A 27,480-nucleotide genomic window follows, 5' to 3' on the forward strand; every position below is an offset into this window, starting at 1 on the left:
CGCTTATAGCCAACCAATTTTTTCCTCCCTACAATAACCGGAATATTCTAAAAGAACTTAACCTGAAATGTATCAAAATCGTATCTAGCTTCCTCGATGACTGTAACATAGACGTTTAACTATTTTGTATACTCTTCTAAAATTAATTTTTCTCTCTTTCTTTTTTTTTTTATATATATTTATTTTGTTTCCATATAATAGCTATATAACCGCTAGGTTTGTGCTTAAATAAATAAAAAAAAAAAACTTTTTTTTTGATAAAAAATCAGAAAACCACAGCTATCGCCCTTTCCATTTCTGAGACAATTGTTCAATTGTTAATTATCTCAGATACCATAAGGACTAGCAAATTTTATCAGAAAATCTTTTCTTTTGTTAATGAAATTTAACAAACAAAGTTCTGCTGATAAAATCCCGTAAAATTCTCGGTTGCTGAGATAATTAATAATTACTTAATTTTCCCGAAAATCCCGGGCGGCGAAACTGTTTTTGCAGTTATTTCTTAAACAAATGGGTTTTTGCGATTATTTCAGTGGATATTGTTTGTTGAGGTAACTGTTGAGTAGGGTGGATCGGGAGAAATTCAGGAAAAACGCGGTGATTTTGTAAAATGTAGTAACTCGCGAAAATTATCACACACAACGATTATCAATTTATTAAAACGCGTGGTCAATTTCAATGGGGTTTTTACAATAATTTACAGGTTGATTTTTGTTGAAGTACAATTTAAAGTTGAGTTAATTGTTGAATGTGTTGAGGTACAAGTTGATTTTGTTGAATTAATAGGTGATTAATTAGGTGAGTTTACTCGGTGAGTTTCGTTGAGTTTACGGTGAGTTTCAGATTAGATTTTGATGTTATCACGTTCACTGGTTGATACAAACAGAGAGTGTTGAGGGGGGTGATGGTGTTTTTGATGGTTTGGAGATGACCGTTGACCGATGGGTCACGATCATTTCCGGATTTTCCCGATCGATAATTTTGGTGAAAAGCCACCCATATTTGTCTGCATTTTTAACAGATATTATTTGTTGCAAATCGAATTTGCAACAAAATAATGTCATGTAAAAATCCCATGAGCCCAATCATATATTGAATAATTGCAATAAACTGTGTGATGTTTTTTAAAAGTTGTAAAAAATAAACTATGGGGCCTACGGCATTTTTCCGTCAGATAATGTTTAGAATGGAGATAAATATGGGTGGCTTTTCACTGAAAATATATATGCGGAAAACCCGATAACGAACGTGACCCATCGGTCAACGGCCATCAACCAAAACTTCCAGAGTAAAATCACCCCCCCCCCCCCCCTCAACGCATAGTTCGTTTCTACCAGTGAATGCGATAGCATCTAGATCTATTCCGACTCTCACCACGGAAATCAACGAAACTCAACTAGTAAAATCACCTAATTATTCAACAATCAATTCAACAAATTCAACACGTTCATCAACAAATTCAACTTGTACATCAACCATTCAACCTATAAATTTGTGGAAAAACAGCATTGAAATTGACCACGCGTTTTAATAAATTGATAATCGTTGCGTGTAATAATTTCGGCGAGTTAACACTTTTTACAAAATCAATCAATTTTCGTGAATTCCCCCGATCCACCCTACTCAACTGTTCTCTCACTGAACAGATAATTTTTGTTGCAAATTCGATTTGCAATAAATAATATTCAATTGAAAATTCCCAAAAACCCATTTGTTTAGAGATAACGCTAAAAACATTGCCGCGGAGTGATGCGAGAAAGTGAGAGAGAAATACCATGCCTTCTCTCTCGCGTTCACGGATGAACGTAAAACTTTATCGCGCCTCCTGCTGGCTAGAAGGGGAAGGACTCACACTTGAGCGCGGAGCCACACGGACGTATTGCCCCTTAACGCTGCAGCGTCAGTGGTTGTCCTGTTTACTCCAATATCTTCCGAGGGGTGCGTCCGATCCAAAAGTGGTAAAAAACTTTTCGGCTCAGACTCATCCCCTGTACATGTCGGTTCAGTATCGGCAGGTCCTTCTGGGACACCCTGTATACGTTCGTCAGTCTGAATACCTCAAATGCTGTCCAATACCGCCATTATCGAGGCGAAAATTAGTCTGCAGTAAATCCAGTATCGAATGTTCGGCAAGATATTCGAGGATTTATAAGAAAGCAAGTCTCTCCTAGAATTCGGGCAAGGAAGTATAATAAAGTGATCAGTCGATAGTACCACAACGAGGGAGTCCTTCCAACTTGAAGGAAATGAAGCAGTAGGAAAGGATGTGTTATATATCTAGACTGAAAATGCTGTCAGAGAAAACAGGGAAGCTGTGATCGCCTGTCACCTGGAAGAGAAGCCGTTAGGTGGGAAGAGCACTCTCTTGGATGAGATCATCTAAGAGAGAGTCAAGAACATTTTTAATTGATAGCCCGTATTGGTCAAAAAAGACGACGCCAAAGGGTCATTCAATACCTCAGGATCGAGATCAGATGCCATATTACCAACCGGTATGACTCGAACACGCCGCAGCTTCTTCCAAAGCAAGCCTGGATCAGAGAGAGCCCTGAGTTGACGAACAAAGAAAAGCTTCGGAGTGTGCTCCACTGCAGAATGGGGGATTACGATACCTGCGACCCGATACCGTTGTAGACCACTGCCCAAGCCAACTCGTCTGTACACTCCACCATGCTCAGCGACTAAGCCATCATGCGAGCCAAAGAAGATATTGCAGTTTTCCAACAGTTGAAGTTACTATTTACAGCTTTCACCAGCACGGCCGTACCGATCATACGGTAATGGGAATATACAGGGTGCCCGAGATAAAATTGTACACCCAAATAACTATTGAATGTGGGTAGTAATCGAAAAATGTTTCAAATAGAAGTTGTAGGGCTCCAAGTGGGAAAAATTATGAGATATGTTTTGAGCATTTAAGTCTTCATGTTTTTATGGTACAAGCATAAGTTCATTTTTTTTCATATGGGATCAAAAATTTTCTCGTAACAAAAGTTGTTGTACTCGATGAGATGAATCTAATGATGTCACACATAATGTGTTTTTTATGCTTTCTGAGATCAAAAATACTAAAAATGGAACTTGTCAACGATATTCCAAATTCAGACACGATAAACAGAAAAATAAAGGAGAAACAAAAGGGCGCCAATGGATTGTTCTACTAGAAAGACGTTACAACAAGTGCTCAATGTTCCCACCATTCACTTCAAGACACAACTCAAGTTTACGTCGGAAACTCTGCACAACATTTCGAAGCGCTTGTTGAGGAATGTTGGCAATAGCGCCCCTGATAAGTGTTTTCATGTCTTCTGCAGTCGTTGGTCGATTTTTGTAGACTACATCTTTAATGTAGCCCCATAAATAAAAATCTAGTGGAGTTAGATCAGGTGATCGCGGAGGCCAAAGAACAGGACCACCTCTGCCGATCCAACGACGAGGAAACAGAACATTGAGATAATTCCTTACACAAAGTGCAAAATGCGGTGGCGCACCGTCTTGTTGGAACCACATTCTTAGTCTTGTGTCAAAGTGTACATGTTCCAATAAAACTGGAAGGTCATCTTGTAAAAACTGTAAATAGCGTTGACCGGTGACTGTTCCGTTGAAAAAATACGGCCCAATCACTTGCCCATCAACAATGCCACACCACACATTTACACTCCACTGATGCTGGTGGTCAATGTGCTGAGTCCAGTGAGGATTTTCCATTGACCAATAATGGGAATTATGACGGTTTAATGCGCCAGCACTTTTAAACGTCGCTTCATCACTGAAAATCCCTATGGCCCAGTGTCAAAAAGCAACACGATTCTGTCTATCTTGTGCAGGCAGTGCTTGTGTCAATCTGATATGATATGGATGGTAACGGTTCGATTTCAAAGTATCGTGAGCTGTGCTTCGTGGAATACCTGAATCTCTCTCAATTTCTCTTAAAGAGATGTGACGGTTCATGTGAACCATGGCCAAAACGGTAAGCGTACGAGGATTGTCAGGATTCATCCGTTGTTGTCGTTGTCGTCGTTGCAGAACTCTTCCTCTTCGACAATTTCTCTCGATAATCCGAATGCATGAAGCTGAGGGATGACGTGATCGGTTTCGATACCGTTGTCGATACAATCGAGCGGCCGCGCGATATGCACCTCGGCATTCTCCCAAAACCAGTAGAATATCCACAACTTCATTTGCGGAATAAACCATGATACGCGAAATCACTCAAAAATAATCTTAACTCAATAATGACCCGATTCGTACTAACTAAGAGACAATAAACACTAAGGTACACCAGGTAGCTCTGGTATTTACACTTTGGTGTTTACTGGTTCTCATTTAAAGGCCACTTTCTGTTTATCGTGTCTAAATTTGGAATATCGTTGACAAGTTCCATTTTTAGTATTTTTGAGCCCAGAAAGCATAAAAAACACATGTGTGACATCATTAGATTCATCCCATCGAGTACAACAACTTTTGTTACAAGAAAATTTTTGATCCCATATGAAAAAAATTAATTTATGCTTGTAGCATAAAAACATGAAGACTTAAATGCTCAAAGCATATCTTATTATTTTTCCCACTTGGAGCCCTACAACTTCTATTTGAAAGATTTTTCGATTACTACCCACATTCGATAGTTATTAGGGTGTACAATTTTATCTCGGACACCCTGTATAACTACTCCATCTAATTTCCAAATTTTTCTGAGCCATTATTCACTATAATAGCTATAAAAATGTAATGCAAGAAAAATATTGAGTCGGACTTAATTAGGTATATACCCGGAGGAAGTGGACAGGTCGTAAGTTGACCTTTTGTTCATACCAGCCGCGTCCCCATCGAAAACCCTAGGTAACGCCGAGTGCTGGTATGATTTTGTATAAATCATATCAGTGTTTTGAATTTTAGAAATTCAAAAAAATGCAATATAACTATGTAAATTTATACCTCTAGAAGGGAGGTGGAGTGAGAAGTCTCGTACATCCACAGAAGGACCCATCTTAAAAAATGAGGTAACTTGAAGTAATTCAAATTCAACGGTAAAAACGTAAGTGTTCCGACACTAAGGTAGTTCACTTATTGCAGTTTATACCTCATATAAGACGAAAATTGAAGGATCAAAAAAATTTGGAAAAAGAGTAGTTATATTGCCCTATTACCGACCGTACTTCCCAACTCGGCGCCAAGACACATGACCATACGGTCAACCGAATTTGCCCCCCGAACAACCTGGCCGTTAGTTCTTGAGCTGAATTGCTGACAGCTTTGGAGATCTTTAATAGGGCGCTCTGTGTGCCGGTTCGATCATTACTATTCATTTAGAAAAACTCCGTCTCTGCTGTTTTGAAGAGTTTGGGTTTCAATATATATGAATTTTATTCATTGAGGGTTAGAAAAAAATTATTAAAGAATAATTCATGTGGAATAAATTATAGTTTCTAAATATTTTACGCAGACGCGACCCCGTCACCTCTCTGATCGATTTATTCATGTACGTGAACGAAGAAAATCGTTGATCCATCGGAGATCCCTGCTTTACAATAGTAGAGTGTGTGTTGGCGTGTGAGAACTCCAAAAAAGTTTGGCGAATAGTCCAACGAAGAACTCCACGAAAAATGCCGGGAGCGTTATGTAGTAAGTGGCTGAGATTGGGACTCCCTCCCCCTTTTTTTCCACGAAGTGCACGTGCAGGTGCAGATATATCCCCCACTTCAGCCCTCTTAGAGACGATTGTGTCGATACGTGCTTGGGCATGCTTGCCCCGTGTCGCTTGACAAAGGAATTTGACTTTAAGTAACTGATGTGTAGGATCCCGCCTTTGTCACTATTTCTTTGAAGGCTGCATATTGTTGGCTAATAGACTTCCGGCCAAAGGGGTGTAGTGGGTGGAAAATAGGCGGCGGCCGGAAAAAAAACAATATTTGGAAGGTTAGAAAGATTATTTATTCAGAAATTATTATCATCATCATTTAAATCAAATTATTATTATCATACATATTATTATTATTATCAATTTTAAGGACTTATTATTATTTTTACCGACTAATTGATCCAGATATAAATGACTTTTCTTTTAAGCAGCAAATGTCGTGACAAGCCATTTTTTTTTATTTTTAATGCAATGTGATTGTTACGTTTCATGTACGGAATAAATAATTCATGAAAGGACTATAGAGACTGATCATTGAACAACCAGTGAAATACAATAATGCAGTACTTCCCACAAAAATCAGGCGATATATATTGGAATTCATTCTGGCTCCATTTATACAAGGTGTCCCAGAAGTACATGCTAATCCTTTACCAGCATGTACAGGGGGTGATTCTGAGCCGAAAAGTTATTTTCCACTTTTGCATCAAAAGCACCCCGGCTCAGTTATTGGGGTAAACAGGAGAGCCAATGACGCTGCAGCGTTAAACGGCAGTACGTCCGTGTGGCTCCGAAACATGCATGAGTGACGCCCCTTCCAGGCAGCGGGCTATGTGTGCGGAGCCACACGAACGTACTGCCGTTTAACGCTGCCGCGTCATTGGCTCTCCTATTTACCCCAATATCTCCGGGGGGTCGCTTTTGATGCAAAAGTGGAAAAGGACTTTTCGGCTCAGAATCACCCCCTGTACATGCTGGTAAAGGATTAGCATGTACTTCCGGGACACCCTGTATATGCAGCAATTACGTCTGATGCATTGATCAATTTTTGTGTCGAACCTATCAAAATAGGTTTCCCATCCAACTGAACCAAGGGAAATGGCAAACTTAGTGTAGCCTTTCTTGGTTGTGATCATCGATATTGACGATGATGGTACAGGGTTGGTTCCATGACCAGAAGACACGGTCAGCAGGGTCGAGTCCTGGAATTGATGCGTCGGCATGCGGTAACATCTTCAAGAACTCCAGGGTATTCATATAAAGGGACGTTACGCAGGGGGTGATTATTGCGGTTCTGGTACCCCGATAAAACAGATTGATGATGTAGCCCCTTGGCCGCTAACAAGCGTTTACACTCAACTAATGCAATTGTTGAGTTAGCTCCTATCAAATAGAGTTTGTCGTTTGTCATCCGCTATAATCGACAATAGCTTGCCGCATCGAGTCCATTTCAAGCAACTTATCGTATTCTGTAGTAAACAGTTTACATTTGAGTCTGTTGGTTTATTAAACCGTACTTCAATGCGAACACTCCCACTCCTTACGACATTCCAATGACAAGCAGAACTTGCAGATAAATCAAGAGTTAAATCAAATGCGAATAAGCAGAACTCGTGACAAAATGTTCGACGACCGATGTCGTTACCATGATCACTAAAATGGGTCCCGTTCCCAGCAAATAAGTTATCGAAGGCCACCACATCTAGGCACCCCTCACTGGTATAACGTGACTGCAACGGCTTCGTAGGCACTTGGCGCCCATCCACATTCAAACATAAAAAGTTGATTTCAAAGTTCTGGAAATTAAAGGGATTCTTCTCTCTCATTCCATTAAAACTGGTATTTCAAACAAAGCCAATTATAATTCTCTCCGGCAGCTGTCCGAAAATGACAACAAATGATTTACTTTCGACACTCGTCGGGGATATTTTGCTGTTGTCTTTGCCAGCATTTTTGCATTGGTTATCCGTATCCCAAGGTTGAGTCTCATACGTCGTACAATCAATGAAACCTCCTAAATTTTTACTCCATAATTGTGTGGAGTATCATCCATGAGACAATATTAATCCTTTACCCTTTAACTGACTAAAACTAACTCATAGCTCCACTGCCTTCATAAAAAATAGAACTTGATTGAAAACGTGGCAATATAAATATCCAAACATATCGAGCGCCCTTCCACCTTTCGCAAATACGTGCCGAGAAGTTAGTTTGCTTTTTTTTTTACATCGTCACCAACAACTACAGGGGTATCCATAGCGGAATAGGAATCGGTCACACATAGAGCCATCCCAAGGTGTGAGACTTTAGCATCCTGAACATAATTCAGCAACGCTTCAATGTAGACTCTATAGGCATACAGATTATTTGGCGGTGTAACAACTTTTCGATTAAAGTATACATGCACCTAGTTCAATAGTGAGTACAAAAAATTATTCACAGAACCACCAGAATCGACGGCTGCAGCAGCCCATCGGGTCTAAAACTTCTCGCTCGGATTTTCACATTGAGTGTGTCAAATCAATGTATTTTTCTCCATGACCTGATCCGATAAATTCAATCGTTATGTTGTCCGCCAGAGGCGTGTATGTGTCGGAGGGATAGTAAATAGATGAAGCTTCTACTTCATGATTGATTAATCGAAAATGTCGTAGAAATCGCAAGTCCCAGTTTTTGATTTATTTTTCTTCACTTTTTTCACGCTTTTTTTATTTTCTTGCGTAGACTTATTCTCTCTTTTCTCTCTGGATTTCAATGTCAGAGTTGACAGAGCCGCGCCCGGTGGGCGTATGCGTTGTGAGTCGTTTACGCTTTCTCTTATACCCCGACCCACGCATCATAGATTCTATTTTTTCCTGGAGTATTCTCTCTAATTTCAATCCCGATTCCGCCAGCCTTCTTTAGCGACTGTCCCAGCTGCACTCTTGAGGAAGGGTAGAATGCGGAGGAAAAGACCCCCAAGTAATGCCCCAATTCTGTGGCCGTTTGCATAATATGCAATGTAGGGCCTCATCTTTCGTGTTTTATGCAGCTTACTGGAAGTGAAGTGTTATGCTTAAAGTACTGCACTCGAATGGTATCATTTCACCTTGTTTACATCTTAAATCTATATCGATCGTCCGAAATGAATATCTCATTAGAGGACTGTAATAAGGAAAAAGAAAAAGTAGCACAATCTGTAGTCCCATAAATATAGCCAGAACAATTGAATGGTGCAACATGTAACAGAGATGACTGTATGTCGAGCGCACAAAGGCCACTATAAATGTACAAATTTTCAAGTACACCTTAAGCCAGAACGGCAATTAGAGATCCCAGCTTTAGGGATCTAATATCGCTAAAAATATGCTTACCCCTTTCAAACCCTAATATATCGGACGATTTATGCACTTCTCAAACCTTAATATATCGGACGAGTTATGCACTTGCACAAAGTCTCGCTCTTTACAACATTCAAATTCCATGTGTTCTTTTAAATGGGAAAAATTATTCATGAAATCCAGAACATCGCTCAAATCCTTGAAAATGGCCGTAGGCAGAAAAAAGAATTGATTCCGACCCGCTTTAACATCACTCATAAATCAGATCGCAGCATCTTCTCTACCGCGGATGTGCGGAAAATTACAAGGAAACAGTATTTCACTCAATCCAACGACACATCGCCAATTCAGTCGCATTTGTTTCGGACGTAACGTTATGAATTTCGACGCTGTATTATCGGGATAATAGTCCAGGCTACTGTTGCTTGGTACCACTGTATAAAATGGATTGCTTTTCATCCTTCTGCAACGACTTTTAACTCTGACACATGAATTCACGGATCAAATTTATCACGATATCCTTCCCAATCGACGAAATAGTATATTGTGCATCAAGAGCGGAAAATTAGTGTTTTCACACCTCACGTGCACATGCTATTTTTCTACATCCCTCTAAAGGAGACCTCGTGTTTTGCTGTTTGAAAAGCGGGAAAAAAGTGAATGCTTTTCGCCATTGGGTGGAAAGTTGCGTCCAAGCGCGGAAAGTCTGAACAACCATAGAAAAACTCAAATTTGTCATTTTTCCAAGCATTCTCCTTTTGTGTGACCATTCAATAACTAATCGCAAATTGCTTGAACATAAAAAGAATACTCTTAATAATTCGTGACCGAGTCACAAATAATTTTTTTGAAAAAAAAAGCAAAAATATATTATTGGGAGAATGATTTTTAGGTTTCAAAGGTGTGTAAGTAATTGCCAGTTGTAGACCAATCAATATAGCAATATAACATCAATGTAATAGGCGTCCAAACGAGAAGTAGTTGATAATGGTGGAACAACAATGCTCAACAGGTGACGAAGCCAAACAACGCCATGGTTGGCTCTCACCGATATGAGAATTTTCTGATTGGCTGTCAATTAACGCAGTCAATCAAATTACTAAGTTTATTTGCATAAAAGTGCAACTGGAACATAACTGTCAGAAATTAACATTGGGACTCCTAAGAGCATTATAAATAATTCATATTAAATTACCAAAATCTCGGTCCACAGTCCCCCAATCAATGAGCCAAACTACTTATTAATTATAATCAGCCTTGCTGCTGTCTTGAGGAGAAGAGTTTCTTGCTATGGATGCTGGTGCCATCACCCCGCTTTTCCGGAAAGTTTCTGGGTAAAGCGGGAATTCCAATTCTTCCCGTATGAGAGATACTCGTGCTTTCCCACAAGAAAATCGTATAGTAGGGCATCGTTAATCCCTTGTAGAATCCCACGATGTGTCCCAAAATAAGCGGCGAACAATTGGCTCAATAATTTGTGATAAAACAAAAGCAAAATAAAATAAGGACAAATAAAAAAAATAAATTAAGTCCGACTCTTTCATTGCCAATGATTGACTTCTCGTCTGCACAACACTTTTCCTGATTTCGGCCCGGAGATCGAGAATAGGCATTATCTTCGCCCATTCCTATACTCGCATTCTAATATTCTAACCGAATTAATGTGGGCGCCAGCTACCTTTTCATGGGTCAAAGGCTAACAAAAATCGAAAAAACCGAGGGTAAAGAAAAAAAGAGGGTGAGGTGCCCTCTCGTATCCGAGGTCGGTAAACCTCATGCAACCAAAATCTGAAATCTTAAATATCTAAAATGTATCTGTAAATAAGAGCACGAAGGGGCAGGACGAGTGGGGTTAGACCTTGCCCTTGCAATAACACAACTTCCGTAAATCCATAAAAGCCGTAAATCGAAAAGCAGGGAATCCGCACTCCAAAAAACCAAACCGAGACGATAATCCAATTACCGCAAAATTACCCGCGCGAGGCTACAGCCAATGACGAATGGAACGGAAGCCGGAAGGCCTGGGTCGCTCAGGATGCTAAGTTGTGGAGAGAGGGTTAGGGTCCACAGATACGCGAGTGTAACGTACAGTTTATCCGATACCAGAAAAAGAAGAAGAGAGTTCAAAAATAGTGTGAATGCGGTAGGATGCCGATATCAAGTCTGTGTGAGCATCCAGAGCGCTGAGGACGCCGTTGCATCCGTAATCGTCGCCAGAATGTAGGGAAAAGCCCGAGCATATAACTTGTCTGACGGCGTTTCTGACGGGGTCACGGCGGACCACTAGAGCTAACCCTAAACATAGAGAGCATACCGGCGAGGATAACCTCAAGCCTAGAGAGGATATCCATATTGGATAGCCTACTAGAGACCAGTAAAATAGGAAGTGAACTACGAGGTTCACTGAGAACCAGCCGGAGCGGCTCTGCCCAGGGAGTCGGAGCGATGGGCTTTTAAGGCACTCCTTCCCACTCTTGATTCACGACCAGGTGAGATTGCCGTACGCTGTGACGTGCTGCCCCTATCGTGGCGAGGATATCCCTAACATCAGCTTTTTCTGGAGCGCGCTGAATTCAAACGTCGCCACTACCCCCTTCGAACAACCGCTCCGAAGGCTTAGCCGTTTGAATCCTAGCTCCATCTAAGACCATCACTCCATCACCCCATGTCGCTACAGAGCGCTCTATAGAGCGCTCATACGCCACTATGAGTCTTGTGCCTAATGTCAGGAAGTCCCATAGAGTAACTGGGAATGTTTCCACGTGTCTGCCCTGTACTGCTGCCCGTTCCCAGGCTTCCTAACTCCATAATCACTCGGGTCCTAGACCTTACATGTGTTGAAAGTCGATGAAAGTCGGAGAAAGCGACACTTTTCCAATTACAGATAACCTCTTATTATCTGGCCGTCTTATTTATTGGTCTGGTTAATGGACGGGATTTCCAGAATTCCTGCTACAGCTCAAGCCGCCGAACGGTCCAAAGCAAAATTGAAATATCACGTTACAGCCTATAGATCATTGTTTCCTCCCACGCAGGGAAATAATTTTCTCCACTAGACTCCCGATACGATTGAATGCGCTCACATATTTCACCTACATTTGCTTTATACAGTTTTGCCAATTATAAGCCATCCAAAACGTATATACCCGATTTCCGCATTCTCTATAATAAGACATGGCTATTCCACAGTCTCGCTTCTTTCACAGAATGCAAAGTCCTGGCCTTTGTGTGCGTATTTTTTCTCGTTTAATAAGTTAGCGATGGCAGTGCTTTTCAATGGAGGATCATTACGGATGATTCGAAAATTCACTGCTATTTTTTCATTGGATTCAACTGATCCTTCGTTGTATCATACGTGAAAATTTGTACACATTACCACTTCATTTATCTTTAAATAATGATATAATTTATTTATGCGACGCTTGATGTGTATTTTATTCCCCGTTTCTTGTATCTTTTTGCCCGCTCAACTACACTCATTATCGTAAAGTTTATCGTCTACCTCATATGTTGTCATATTTTTTAAGACAATCTTCTCATGTTTCCGCGGTATATGGTCTTCAGCGCCTGAACATTCATTAATAATTATGCTGATACTCTTCCAAGCAATCCTTGGTTTTTGATCATCCCTGTAATTGCCTTTCGGAGAGTGTTGCGCTTGATATTTATCGAATAATTCCATCGCCCGGTCTCTCCATATTTCACATGCTTTCGCAATTTGAAAATAAAACCTATGGCTTAAAAGCATACAATTAAGGGGTTATATCATTCACGGAACCTCCAGCCATATTTTAGCTGCAAAGGGATTTCAAAAGAATATTCCTCAAATTTTTCTGAGCCATATTCAACCCTCAAAAAATAATGATTCACATACATTGTGCCTAGCTTGCGGACGCCGCAGTTTCTATGGGGAAATTTTTATGCATCTGAAAAACTTGGTATAACAACGCAAAAAAACGGAGCGTGAGGAAAACCCCATATAATAGTGTGAAATGTCGGTATGTCCAGCCTAAATATTGCTTAAATGCATTTCTAAAGAGATCCTTTTCACTTCTTTTCTTTCCTCTATTGAATACGGGGGGGGGGGGGGGGGGGGGGGGCGTAACTTAAACATCCCTCCAGTGGTAACCACGGATGGAAGCTGCTCGAAAGAATTAAAAATGTCGGCAACCTAGAAATGGGTCACCTCAACCACGGATTCACCGTCATGAATAAAAGATAACACATGCCAATAGGGGTGCATCTGCCCCGAGTGCCTCCCCCCCATTGTTTCACCTGCAACTCAAGCCACTTTTGACATTAGAAGTATAGTAATTAGAGAGAGGCCAATGCACGATCGCGCCATCATTTTCTCAAAAACTTCTCCCGCACCTGTGGTAGAGGGGGGTGGCGGGGTGGCACCAAGGTGAGAATACACCGTCCAGAAACATCCATTTTGAATACATTGTGGAACATACAAAGATGCCTCCCACCACACCTCAAAAATACGTTGGATGACGAAATATCAAAACACCAACGGTCGTAGAGGAATCACGTTTGAGCAGTATATAAAGGGCGGTTTTTCCCCAAATCAGTTCGTCTAAATCAAATCGTCTCTTTAACAACGCCGGATCGAGGTTGCAACTTTAATTCAAGCCGGCGAGTCCAAAGTCAAATTTTGACTCTTGGTTTTCAACGAGGGGCCCTACTCGTCATTAAAGCTGACCTTTCGGGATTCATCTGTTGGGAAGCAGTTCTGCAAGACAACTCTCTTTCATCATAACTGACGCACAGCTTGGGTGTGCAGCTCAACTCTTCTCGTCACGTCGGATCATCGGTATCGGTTTAACTGAAATTGGCCGGTCTCTTGAAATTATTCGTCCATTTGTATCCAGCCTGTTGTTCAGTTAATTTTCCAAGAAGGAGACAGCTCTGCAGAACTAGTTCTTGTGGCCGAAATAAGCTTCATTTTTAGTGTACAACTCAGGGAATTTTCGCGTCTAGTCAGCATAGACCTGGTAAACCAGTCAACTTGTGTCAACAAGTCAACTTGCAACCGATCTTCCATCTAAGGGATTTTTCTACGGCTAGCCATATAAAACTAGTGGGCCACCAAGTTATTCCTGAGTGGACAACTCAGCTCTGTCAACACCAGCAACACCTCCACAGTCATCACCACATCATTAGCGCTAGAGAAGCATATCTGAGCGGTTTCAACTCCATCAGTGCTAGAGGAACTAATATATTTTTGGAGTTCTGGACAATCCACTACGAAGAGGAAACACCGAGAGATCGTCTCCGCTCTCTGCCGTTTATTTCTACCTCCGTAAGTCAGGAAAACACACCAGCAATATTTACACTATTCTCTCCGACACCTTTTCCACCACTACCCATGGTTTTTGTTTTGGACTTTTACTATTCTGTATTTCAAGTGAAGTGTAATAAATTAAATAACCTATTTGAAGGGAAAGTTAAAAGTATCTTTCTCTTTGTGTGCTAATTTCTTATTTAATAACCTTTTGTATACTTCAGTACTTAGTCCCACGCAATAGGCCCCATTAATTGAGACTTATAAGAACCTTTCTCCTCCGAACACTACCTGTCGTGACAAGTTAGGGTCAACTCGTTCTAAGGGTTATGCGATATTTCGACCTACGTAGTGACCCAGCCCGCAACTCCTAGATCGGAAGTCTATTTTCCAATTATATACAATCTTTAACGAAACAGCAATATACAACGTTTAAGGAAATCATGAAAAAGGCGGGACCGCACAATTTAAAGTCAATCTCCTCTATCAAGGTAAGCGGGCGAGTGTGTCCAAACACTCATTCACACAATAGCCTCTAGGGAGGCAGGAGGGGGGATACATTTGCATTTGCAGGTGCACTTCCTGGGAAAAAGGGGGAAGGGAGCATGGGAAATTCCCCAAGCTCTGCCACTTAATACTGCGGTGACCAGTGACTGGATACAAAATAAAATACTAATTATCAGATTAAGTTTTCACCCCATCGTAAAATGTCTATTACCTTGTTATGTCCTGCACGTGCGAGATGTCTGGCAGACGTGAATGCTCTGCTTTCCCAGACAGGCATAGCACAAGTGAGAAGGTTGTCTACCTTCTTGCAAGTGGCTGGTAAGACAGACTTGAACGCACTGCAAGAGGCGATCTAATGATCCATCTACAGCAAGAACAAGGATAACCAGTGTCTGCGCAGGGCGACGACTTAGTGCACTGTATTCGAGTTCAGCCTGGGAGCCGGGTGATCAAATGGCGATTTTTTTTTTAATTTCTTTTTGATTTTTCCACAATAGGGTACATCATAGAAAGGCCTCAATGACATGTGTGAATTCGTCTCCTGATCGGCTTTACTGGCTGTATAAAATCAAAAAACATTTTAAAAAACCTGCCATCTGGCAACTCTGCCCGGGGGCTTCTGCAAAGGTTGCTGACCTGGACGAGACGCTGACTCCTGGTTAGCCTTAGCGCTGGTCTTGGTCTTTAAGCGAGTCTTAACACTAGACTGAGAGGAGGAGTCTCCATTGCTCGAGAACGACCTTGGAGAAATTTGAGGAGATGCTCAAGACTCGGATACTTAGTAAAGGCGCCGATCTTATTTTTTCATGCCTCATGAAACCCGTTAAATGAGCGATGAGAGAGCACGTGGACGACGATTGGACTGCAATGAGCAGTCGGCTGATCAAGAGCCTTACGAGCACCGAGAGTCTCAATAATACAACTTTCATCGAAGCTATATTTAAGAGTTGATCAGGACGAGCTGCAACGGGTAAACGCTTATTCTCGATGCGATCAACCAGAATCCTCAGCGATACGAAACTAACCTTCGGAGACGAAAAAGTTCAAGATGAGGTACAGATGTTCACCAGAGATACAAGAATGGTGTGAAAAAAAGTACAGAAAATGGCTCTCCTGGAATCAGTCAAAAGTTCAAGTCGAAATAGTAAAGCATTATTATTTGCACTTGTAAGTCTATTGAAACGAGAGCTGAACAAAGCCGATAAAATTCTAAGCATTAATTGAGTAACTACTAAACCATTGAAAGCAAATTTCTGAGAAAAGCGAGCAAACACCCTCATACGGTAGATATGCTGTAACGTGGTATTTCTACCAGTTACTAGTTCTCGACCATTTCGCGTGATTTTAGAGACTTCCCCCAGTCGGGAAGTCACCTTCAATGGCGAGAAATATTGAGAGGAGAGGAGAATATGTTTTGATTTTGTTTTATTTTTGAATTTAAATTACGCGCCACCGCGTTCGAATCTGAGGACATCGCCGAGGATCCACAGGATGCCGAGAGATGTCATCGGACTCCTAAAACTTTGATGATGTTTGGATTTTGGATTGTGCTAAGGGAGCCACAATGCACTCATACTAACATCGGAAGTGACGCAGTTACTGAGCACGAGGTTGATCGACGATTAATGAAAAATAGGATTAAACTAAATTATGGAGAGTTACTATTCTTTCAGGGTTGGTGAACGTGAAAATGGTTTTGGATTTTTTAGGCAGCGCTGAGAATTTATTCTCATGAATAATGAATAAGAAAATTACTGTTAAGCATCGCTGAATTGTATGGCGCATGCGTGAATAATCATTCACATTGATTGCGCATGTCTATCTATTTCGGATTGACAAATGATGACGTTGTCATCACCAATCACAATTTTTGTCGCGTTCAGAACTTGTTGCCTCGCGTTCACGTGCTTTCGGCCGACACTTCCCGTTTGGTGGGCTTGGGGAGCAGACATAGTGCCAAAAATTTTGGAAAAACACGCCAATCTAATTCCGGAGTTCGCCATTTCGTTTCAGTTAATTATACTCAAGTTTTCTTTTGGAGAATTCAACTGGAATTATTGGGTGAGCGTAGTGGCCAACTATTTTGTTTTACTTATTCGATCGATTGTGGGCAGTGATTCTATTTTATTTTTATTTTTTGGTGTTTCGTACACCCGAGTCCTATGGGACTGTTAGTTAATTGTTTCATCGGGGAATCTCTGGCCACTCCATTCAGTAATTTTGGCTCTCTCTCTCTCTTGTTCGGGATAATTATCTAGTTTATTCTTTTAGTTGGCATTTTGTGAGTTAAAGTTTAGTGAGTTTCGCGACGTTCGTTGGATAAAATTTTGTCGCGAAATCTATGGAAATCTCGCCATTGAATTTCATTTAGATTTAATCCAGTTCTAAAGGTTTCGTGACGTCCGAATTATTTGTTTCTAGATTTGTATTTTTCTGTGTAATTTTGTTGTGTTCGAGGTTACTAGACTTATCGATTTTCGCGTTGCTGTTACGGGTCATTGCATTTATTTTGACAATTTTATTCGAAGTACTTATGATTAAAAATTTTGTGACTTATTCCGACTCTAACAACTCGAGTTTCGTAACTCAGTTGTTTTAAATAATTTATTATTTGTTTACTGACATTAACGATTTGAGTCTAGTGACTCAGTTATTCAATAATTTATTGTTATGAATTATTTGACTGTTTTATGATTATTTATTTATTTATTTTACTATTGTTAGACTTCAGAAAATATTTAATTAATTCTGTTTAGACGACAGTGACTTATTTGAAATTATATTGAGTACGCAGTAACGTTTAATCAAGTTAAGGGGATTTTATTTTATTATTTTTTTTTATTATATTGATACTTATTTTTTTTTTAATAAATATTGTTCTTCCCGCCAATTTCATATTTTATTTATTCCATTAAGAATCCCAGTTGCATCCCCTTTCAGCTTCCGATTTTCTAAATCTCTACATGTCGAGCTAGTGGAGCAATTGAAGCTGAGAGCGGAGAAGGATTTTGATACGGCTGTCAGTCCGCTTAAAATTGACCTGGCGCCTAACATTTTGGGTTTTGATTTTCTGTTGGAGTGTTTTCGTGCCAGAGGGCGGGCTAATGGACGGAGGGTTGCGTGAACCTCTGAAAATTACGTCGGAATGCAAAGGAAACCGATTGAAGGGCCACATGATGGTAGGCGTCAATCATCGATGGACCAACTCCTCTGTCACGTGGTGCCTCAGGTGGCTGAGGTGGGAGGCCATTGGTCATCTCAGCTGAACGATTACATCACATGAGCGGGTTATGCAGTTTAAACATTTTTTTATATCACGCGGCTCTAGAGAAATCTTCTAAAGATTCTGGACAAGGTGGTCGACGCTAGATGTCAGATTTTTGTGAGAACTTGTGAACTTCTGAACCGCCCCGTTGAACGCTGGGTATCTGTCAGTGTTAGCGATGTGCGTCGACTTCTCCTTCGCTCCACTGCCGGAACAAAGGACACACTTAGGTTCCTCGCTGCTCACGGCCACTTTATGCCCAGGCTTTGCGCATTTGATGCAAAGCTTGGACTTTGGTCCACCTGGCTCTTGTACTGGGTTGCGAGATGTGTTACATATGTTTAAGTGCTACTGCTAGCACTTAAAGCACTTAGCTGATCTGTCCACCTTTGTAATCTAACAGTTGACCTATCCAATTTTGATCCTGGCTCCTTGGCCAAAGGTTTTCCTCGCTGATGACGCTGCCAGAGTCACCAGATCGGTATGTGTTCCTCTGAACGCCTTTCTGATAACTCTGACTGCCCCGAGGTCAATCATGAAACCGGTCCCAGCGGCTTCCTGCAGTGCTACCTGAACTTCCTCCTTGGTAGTCACCTCATCAAGGTCGGTGATGTGCAGGTCCTTCAAGCCATCACAGATGGATGCCACCTTAGACTTCATCTCTTGGTGCACGTTCGTCTGCGGCTGGATGATGTCATGCAGTCCAATGATTAGCCTTTCTAGTTTAGTGAAGGCCTCTCTCCACTATTTGTCGTGGTGGATCTGCGTTGATCCTCTACTCGCAGTGGTGCCCGGAGGGTCCACCATGGTTACCTTCCGGCCGCTAATTTCCGCACTAGTCTTAGACATCATGGAGACCAAATGTCGGTGAACAAAGACAACTACGGGTCTAGATATCTATCTTGATTGTGTTTGGTCTTCAGGGACGGTTTTACTTCGTCTCTACCCTTTTCCTCCAATAAAAGAGGTCGAGGAGCGCTACTCTATCCGCCATTTGGGAACGCGCCTTGTGGCAGTGACATATTTGTCAACGTGATCGGGTGATGCATGTGTGAAGATGAATGTGTATACGTGTATAGCAAGAATACCAAGAAACTTCAACAATTCATTGCCTCGGCTTGACAGTATTATCATTTCGAAAATTCGACTCCTTATGATGTATTCATAGTCTTCAACCTTGAAGGAAATACTTTGAATAATTTTACCGCCTCACAATTCTTGTAATAAATTGAAATCATTCCTGAAAACACTTAAAATATTAATTTAGAAATTCTTCCTTCTGGCAATTTTCTCGTTCGTAGCAATGAATCAATTGCTGTAGACCGCAACTGGCCAGGAGTTTTTCAATTAACTGTGTTGGTGGTTGGAATAATTATTCTATGGAAGTTAAGATATAAAATGATTATGAAGCATATCGTTATTTTATGGATTCACATAAACTTTCCAGGGAAACTACAAATTTTTTATTTGGATAAGATACGTAGCCTAAAATGCCTATCTCCGTTTCTCTGTTTGTTATTGAAAATATTACCAACTGATTGTAGGTTGCCCAATTGAGACAGAGACTCATGCGACCACGATTCATGATCATGCTATCATTTTTGCTGGATTCGGAACACATTGATGTATCTTACTTCGCAGCTGGTATTGCTGCTCATTTGTTAAGCGATGGTATACACGCCTGGGAAAATTGGATGGCACCACCGACTATACCAAACAGACAGCAATTGCTAGAGCAATTGGAAAAAGCTGTTACTAAGTGGCAAACTCCACAAGGTGAAATGGTAGCCTACCGAAGTTTTCAGCCATTCTTTCCACTTTTACGATGCAATGAGGCTAATCCAGTTCAGCTATGGGCAGTATGGGCTATTCATCACGTCTGCACGAAAAACCGTAAGAACTTCAATATTTTTTTTTTCTTATTATTTACTGAAATCAATGAAAATGCTACAATCAATGAAGTTATCGATTATACCACAATTGTTAACAAGAGTAAGGAAACAATTCTCACAGCACTTGTAAAGGGCTATAAATGCAGCCTTTTTGTAATTTACTGCGGCAATATCAAATGCACGCGGAGACAGCAGACGCTATATTAAGAACCATTTTTCTGATCTTTGATCATATATTCGGTATTCTTCAATCAAAAAGAGCAATCTGTTGAAGCAATCCCAACGCGTGGCGGGATATTGAATAATTACTAATCATTTTTTTTTACTTTCAACTGTGTAATTGGTATTTTTTTTTCTTACCTTTGGTAATTTTCATTTATTTTTCCATAGCGGAAGTAGTCTCATTGACGTTTATTGCGTGGATACTGTTGAAGTGACTTGGCGGTTGAACAGTCATTTACCTAAAAAATACTCAGCATACTCGGATTAAGGTCTGAGAGCTAAGAAGCATCTAAGTGTGCTGGATGGCCAATTATTTCGTGTTTGCGGTAGAAATGCCTAATACGCCATCCCACGTGATGGCGGATTTTTTTCGAGGAACACCGTTGTTCCCGCGATATTGGGGGGGGGGGGGGGGATAGCAATTCTCAACCCTCCGAAATTCAGAAAATAAGGAAAGGTAGTTGCGTTCAGACCGCTCCGCTAGGAGCATCTCCCAGGGTCTTCTCCTGAAATTATCGCCTTCGGGAATGATGAAGCCAAGGGTTGGCTTCGGCAGCGACGTGCCGTTTCCTTTTCCGTTCGTTTTTTTCCTTCTCCCTTTCTATACGGCCTGGCGGCTGCGCTCCACCACAGAAGTGTGCCTCCCCCCTTCATTTCCTTCTCGTTGATGAAATCCGCGCGGTCATAAGGGTAATTTTCTCGCGAGTGGTTTGTCACTATTCGTTTGGCTTCCAGTGATTGGTCGGCGTGTCAGGTCTGGGTGGACTCAGTGCTGCATACGAGCCGCCTCGCCAGTCAATGGAAACTGCATCGTTTTCCGCTTTTTTTGTCATCTGTTTTTTTTTTTGTTAGACGCGTCACCGGACAACATCAACGGTGTTTTCGCTGCCATAAACAACTCGAGTGTTTCTGCTCGCCTTGTGCCGCCCCACGGATCGTCACCATTTTCCTCAGTATCTGTAGATATTTTTCTTTTGGGAGAATCTCGTTTTCTCGCTCCGTAAAGGTGTCAGAAAAATTCAGGGTCCTGAATAATTGGATAAATAATGAGTTTGGGATATACGTCAATGCCTCAGAGCAATAAGCTTCAATTTATTTCTCCGATTTGAGATGCAATCGCAACTCCCAAAATTTTGCCGGGGCGCCAGTCAGTGTAAATATTTGTCGAGAGGTACTGACTCCTCCCAACTCAATACAAAAATCAGTAAATTCAATAACTCAAAATGGCTAGCTGCTCATTTGTGAGTAGACCCTTCTCGTTACAAGGGGAAGGAGGACGATACCCCCTCTCTGGGATTCTCCTCTACCTCAACAAAAGAAGACACGGGTTTTCCGATTCAAAAGGAAAAATATTGTAATTTACACAAAAAGCAAATTGAACAGAAAGTGATACAAAATCTTGCTGACGGGCTTTTCTGTTCCCGTCACGACAAAAGAAACTTACACGGCGAAGGAACGCAACCCAGAAGATTTTTCCGATAAACCATACAATCAAATTATTGGATATTCTAACTCAATAATAATATCCCGAACAACATAATGAAAATAATCTTAATAGGAATAATAAAATAATTCAAATCATGAGAACCGTGTTCTCTCCTCAAAAACTCAACTTGACTCTATGCCGGCCTGGAGGCAACTCTGCTCAAGCTTGAGCCGGTACGCTTCACAATGCTTGAGCCTCAAAAATAAGGGGGGAAATTTTTCAGAATTTTTCATTATTTTACATATTTTCCTTGAAATCAAAAGAACACTCGGAATTCGCACCATAGAACCAGCGTTTCTAAATTTCCCGGAAATTCCGAATATGAATGGAAAACGAACTCGAAATTAATTTCTACAAATTTCACAATGTTTTTGCCCGTAAATTCCAAATAAATTCTAAAATAATTTGATCTAAACTTTACATGATTTTGCGGCGGTTGAAACATAAACAAATTTAGATATGTCGAAATAAAAACTCACGGAGATGGATCTCCAGCGCTGGATCAAAATGGCGAGTCAGCGGGGTGGAAAATTCGTGGAAATCTCGATGTTCTCGGAGAGAGCTCCAGGTCGACTAATCTCCTTTCGACTTCCCGTGACGTCAGCTGATAGATTTTCGGACAGTATCTCTCTCCAGGTCGCTGCTCCGGCCAGGACGACCTGTGCCACGTACTCCCAGCAGCTGGAAACGTTGGATCCTTAGTCGAGGACACATTTTGCGTCTGTTGATTTAACCTGGGCCTGTCGATGGACGCTGTCGCTCAATCCTCCCTCTGATTGTCATCATCAGGGTCATTTAGGCTCCTCCAGATTTCGCGGAAGTCGTGACGAGCCTCCGTACCCTCAACGCATCTCGGTGTCGAGGATTTCACCCAGACGAACGGTATTAAGGGACAATAAAACTAAATTTGTTGATGCCGGAAGGATAAATAAATTTTCCTTCCTGACACTCGAGGTCGAGAGGGGTCTCCGAGAGGCCTTATTCAAAATTCAGGTCGCTTTGTAGAAGGGATTGATCACAAAAAAAAGAAATTACAAAAATATTCAACTCGGGTGACGACCGAAATCGTCACAAGTCAATTAATCATCACGAAATTCCGAGTCCCCCTCTCTCGATATCTCTATGTAACTCACGCCCGTCTTTTTTTGTTTTTTAAGGTATTAGTGCTCGTCTTAGCCTCTCTCACATACCATATCGCGGAATCATAATACTCATTCTCTTTATTGTATACCTTTAATCTGTTCATCTTTCCTGCTACTCTATTTCATTTTTTCGGGTTCACCGAGTATATTTTTTTTCTTGTTTCTCTTTTTTTTAATTTTTTATCTCTTTTTTGTATTTTCTACCGAGCCGGTACATATATATAATATTTGAACGGTTAGAATCTAACTCAATCACTCGAACCCTCTTCTGTTCTTTTCTCTCTTTCTGTCTAAGTTTACCCCGAACCTCGTTCCCATCTCTACTCACCCCTCTCTCCACAACCTCACCCCTGAGCAGCGCGGAACGTTACCACGGTTTCTCCGATCGTTCCGATTTTAGTTGACGGTTTGGATTTTGGTTCTGAGGAATTTGGCCGTGCTTTGCTTGTAATCTGGCTTGTTGCTTCTAACAGAAAAGTCAAGTGACGCCCATATAGGTTTTATTCGATCGGGGGAAGACGGGCAGATAACGTCCGATTTTTTCGTTAAGGGGAATTGACCACGTTACAATATGCTTAACACCGATTGGAAATGGTCAAATAGAAATAGTATCATTGGAAATCTCAGAAAGTGATCTTTGAAACGACATGGAATATTTTATTTGTCTAATGTTTCAAATCGTGAATCTTTCACATAATCGTTAACACATAAAATTTATTGATTTATAACTCAGAACAGAAAGGACCTAACCAAATGAATAGTCTCCTTTAACAGCTCAGAAAATGATCTTTCAAATGATCTTTCAATACCGGAAATGCATAATTTTTTTGCTTACACGGGGGCTGAAAATTTGACCAAATGGAAAACCTTCAAGGTAGTCGTGATATACCGACTTCATGTTTCTTAATGTTCAAATAGTCTTAACTTCGGTTGGCATAGAGACACATGGATGAAATTTAAATCATTCGAAAGCTGGCTTTGTATGCTTTGAAACGATCTGGCATTTGTGTCATTTATATATAATAGAGGGAGGCCTTTCGGATTGAAAGTATCAAGTAACTGGAGTGGACTTTTCGAGTTTTTTAGTACGCATAATATTGATAGATTGCAATAAAAACAATAAAATTTCCATAACATTTCAAAGATCACTTTCTGAGTTTTCCAATGATACTATTTCTATTTGACTATTTCCGATCGGTGTTAAGGATATTGTAACGTGGTCAATTCCCTTTAACGAAGAAATCGGATTAAGGATATTTGCTCTTTTCATGTGTGATAAGCAAATCTTATACTTGCTAACTACTTCTTTCTGCAATATCGTTCACCTAAAGACATTTGACAACTTTTAAAGCTGTTAAAAAATCCTCTTGTTGGTCCCATGTGGTTGGATAACTTTCCATAAAACTGGGATCAATTTTCAAAATTTCGAACTTTGATGTATTTTTAGTGACAAATGAATCTAAAGTCGGTTCTGGAACCAATCGGAGATCTTTCACTGCGGTTCTTCTTCGTTTTTGATCATCATTGAATTCCGAATGAAATTTAAAAGCTTGGTACATTTTTCTCTTACCTTCTGCACTCACGTTTTCATTGAAAAAGGCCAAAGCAACCAATTCTTCGTATAAATACCAAAGGTGATTGTTGCATTTCTCAAAGATAGCTTTCCAAATGTTCGTCAGGAAAGAGCTAAGACAACTGGTATTTTGCACAAACTATTGTAACAATTTTTAGGCGTTAGCGGAAGTTGCGACTGGATTTGATGCTGTAAACCAAGCTCTTTGATCTAAAGAAACAATGCACGTATGAGTTGATCCTGATTTTTCTTGGAACGTTGGATCTAACTGTTCACGAAACATGAATATTTTCAGCGACCAAATCGCATTGGACCTCCACCTTGCATGGTGCATTGGGTCCAAAGCTCAAGAACGATTGTCACTCGTTAATTTTCCTCCCAGAAAGATGATCATTAGCTCTAGAAATTTTCTGTAATCTTAAGGGATGGTTTTGTCCAGTGACCTGAATAGAAAGATATGATGACGAATTGATTGATGAATATGAATAGATCACTGTCGCCTAATAATGGATTGCAACTAGCCTTTAATTGTGGCTCCGGAAAAGCAAGAATATCTGTAATATCACCCTGCCGACCTTCCTTATCTGTGATATCCTTAATTTTGGGAGAAAATTTGTCGCTATTCATGGTTCTCCACTATCCTTGAAATATCTTGAAAATCAAAATATCTGGATCAGAGGTACACCCCTTTTGCTGTCTAAGAAACTGATTTCAAGAGCACTTTAAAAATATGGTTACGACATGCCAAATACAAGAGATTGCCTTCTCAAGCAGTTCTTGGAGCAAAATGCACGTTCCTTGATGTATTGATAAAAATTGATATGGGTCAAAATAAATACTCTACATGAGAAAGATAAAAATTATTGTTGTCTTGGTAGTTATTATACTGGTATAAATATAATTTTTATCTACTCAAGTCAATAAATACTATTGAGGGCACTGTTGTATTTGAAAATGTTCTAGAAATAAATCAATAAATTCATCAAATTCTATGAATAAAAAAACAGAATATTTTCAAGAAATCGACGTATCATCGATTCGATTTCCCAACCGTAAACACGGATTCATCCATGGAATGGAGGATGATGAATCAGGTGAAACTGTTCGAAGGTGTAATTGATTGCGAAATGTAGCATCAGCTCAGGAACACTTCACCCTGGTCATTGATCCTCGAAAACTCATCGAAAACCATCAGTAAAGTTATCAGTTTCGGTTTAGCATCAAACCCGATCACACCAAGGGACAAACTCCTCGTGGTGCGCGATACCTGATTCCGGAAGTAGCTGAACTTTCCTCTGCCGGGCGTTTATCATGTGACTCGAAAAAAAAGGGACTTACGATCTAAGGTCGTATCCCTTACAAGGACAATCAAATCTCACACTTACTCGAAACACGATTGGCGGGGGCAAAATCACCCGCTGTGTACGTTTCTCACGAGTGATAGATTAAAACTTAAAACCTGAAATTATTGTTTATTCATATTTTGGTCACTCATTGCCACTGAATAAGGCATAGAAGTAGACAAAAGTCGTGTCCACGGATTAGTGCGAAGAACTAGAGAGCAAAGGAATACAAAGTGAGCGGATAATTTTTACGGCAATCTGGTACAGGATTTATATACAGGGTGTCCCAGAAGTACATGCTAATCCTTTACCAGCATGTACAGGGGGTGATTCTGAGCCGAAAAGTCCTTCTCCACTTTTGGAGCAGAAGCACCCCCCCGGAGATATTGGGGTAAATAGGAGAGCCAATGACGCTGCAGCGTTAAACGGCAGTACGTCCGTGTGGCTCCGCGCATATGCATGGGCGACGCCCCTTCCAGGCAGCGGGCTACGGTTTTACCTTCGTCCGTAAGTGAGAGAGCAGTAACATCCATTCTCTCTCTCGCTCTCTCGCATCACTCCACTGAAATGTTTTTGCAGTTATCGCTTAAATAAATGGGTTTTTGGGATTTTTTCATTGATTATTATTTGTTGCAAATTGAATTTGCAACAAAATAATCTCATGGAAAAATCACATAAGCCCAATGGTTTATTTAATAATTGCGATTAACTGCTTGATAGTTTTTTAAAGTTATAAAAAAAACGATGGGCTGTACCGCATTTTTCCATCAGATATTTTTTGTCGCAAATCGAATTTGCAACAAAAACTATCTGTTCGTTGAGGTGACTCTTGAGTAGGGTGGATCGGGAGAAATTCAGCAAAAACGCGGTGATTTTATAAAATGTAGTAACTCGCGAAAATTATCACATACAACGATTATCAATTTATTAAAACGTGTGGTCAATTTCAATGCGGTTTTGACAATAATTTACAGGTTGATTTTTGTTGAAGTACAATTTAAAGTTGAGTTAATTTTTGAATGTGTTGAGGTACAAGTTGATTTTGTTGAATTAATAGCTGATTAATTAGCTGATTTACCTCGGTGAGTTTCGTTGAGTTTACGGTGAGGTTTCGATTAGATTTTGATGTTATCACGTTGACTGGTTGATACGAACAGAGGGCGTTGAGGGGGGTGATGGTGCTTTTGATGGTTTGGAGATGACCGTTGACCGATGGGTCACGATCATTTCCGGATTTTCCAGATTGATAATTTTGGTGAAAAGCCACCAATATTTATCTCCATTTTAACCATCCCGGGGGCAATTCACCATCGGATTAGTGGTTAATTTATCCTGTTGATTTACTGCTGCTTTTCTTCTGCGTTGATTTCTGGTGGGTGATCTCCTGGTGGGTCTGAGGTTAGCAGACAGAGCTTGGTGATCGGGCGGTCCCAGCTGCTGATTCTCGTTTCGTACCATTCTGGATTGGGGGTACCGTCTGTGTGCCTGGAGACCTCAGAGTAGGCAGTCTTCACCGTCGCTACTCTGGTGAGCCCATCAGCTCCAGGGTGAACGGCTGTAACCCGTGCTAGTGGCCACTTTGCTGGTGGGAAGTTCTCGTTGACTATTAATACCATGTCTCCAACTTTAATGTTTTCTTGTCGTTGATTCCACTTGTAGCTTGCTAGGTATCGTTGGAGACACTCCTTGGACCATCTTGACCAGAATTGTTGAATTTTCTGGGTGATTAGATTCCATCTATGCATCTTCGATGGGTTGTCATCCAGGTACGATGGCTCTGGAATGAGTTGAAGTGGCTCACT

At 40.7% G+C, this 27,480-nt stretch overlaps 1 protein-coding gene across 5 annotated transcripts in view; it reads left to right on the forward strand.

Annotated features, from left to right (window-relative positions):
* LOC105272327 (protein zyg-11 homolog B) overlaps positions 1 to 27,480 on the forward strand; it is a 127,965-nt gene that overhangs the window by 82,332 nt on the left and 18,153 nt on the right. For 4 of the 5 annotated variants that reach the window (XM_011314411.1, XM_011314409.1, XM_011314408.1 and 1 more), the window contains one exon: positions 19,565 to 19,913. The exons of the other annotated variant lie outside the window; for it this stretch is intronic. In XM_011314411.1, coding sequence (XP_011312713.1) covers positions 19,565 to 19,913 — 349 coding nt within the window. The remainder of the gene's footprint in view (positions 1 to 19,564; positions 19,914 to 27,480) is intronic. 5 annotated transcript variants of the gene reach the window in all.

The sequence above is a fragment of the Fopius arisanus genome, unplaced genomic scaffold (genome assembly GCF_000806365.1).
Source record: "Fopius arisanus strain USDA-PBARC FA_bdor unplaced genomic scaffold, ASM80636v1 scaffold00162, whole genome shotgun sequence".
NCBI classification, from domain to species: Eukaryota; Metazoa; Arthropoda; class Insecta; order Hymenoptera; family Braconidae; genus Fopius; species Fopius arisanus.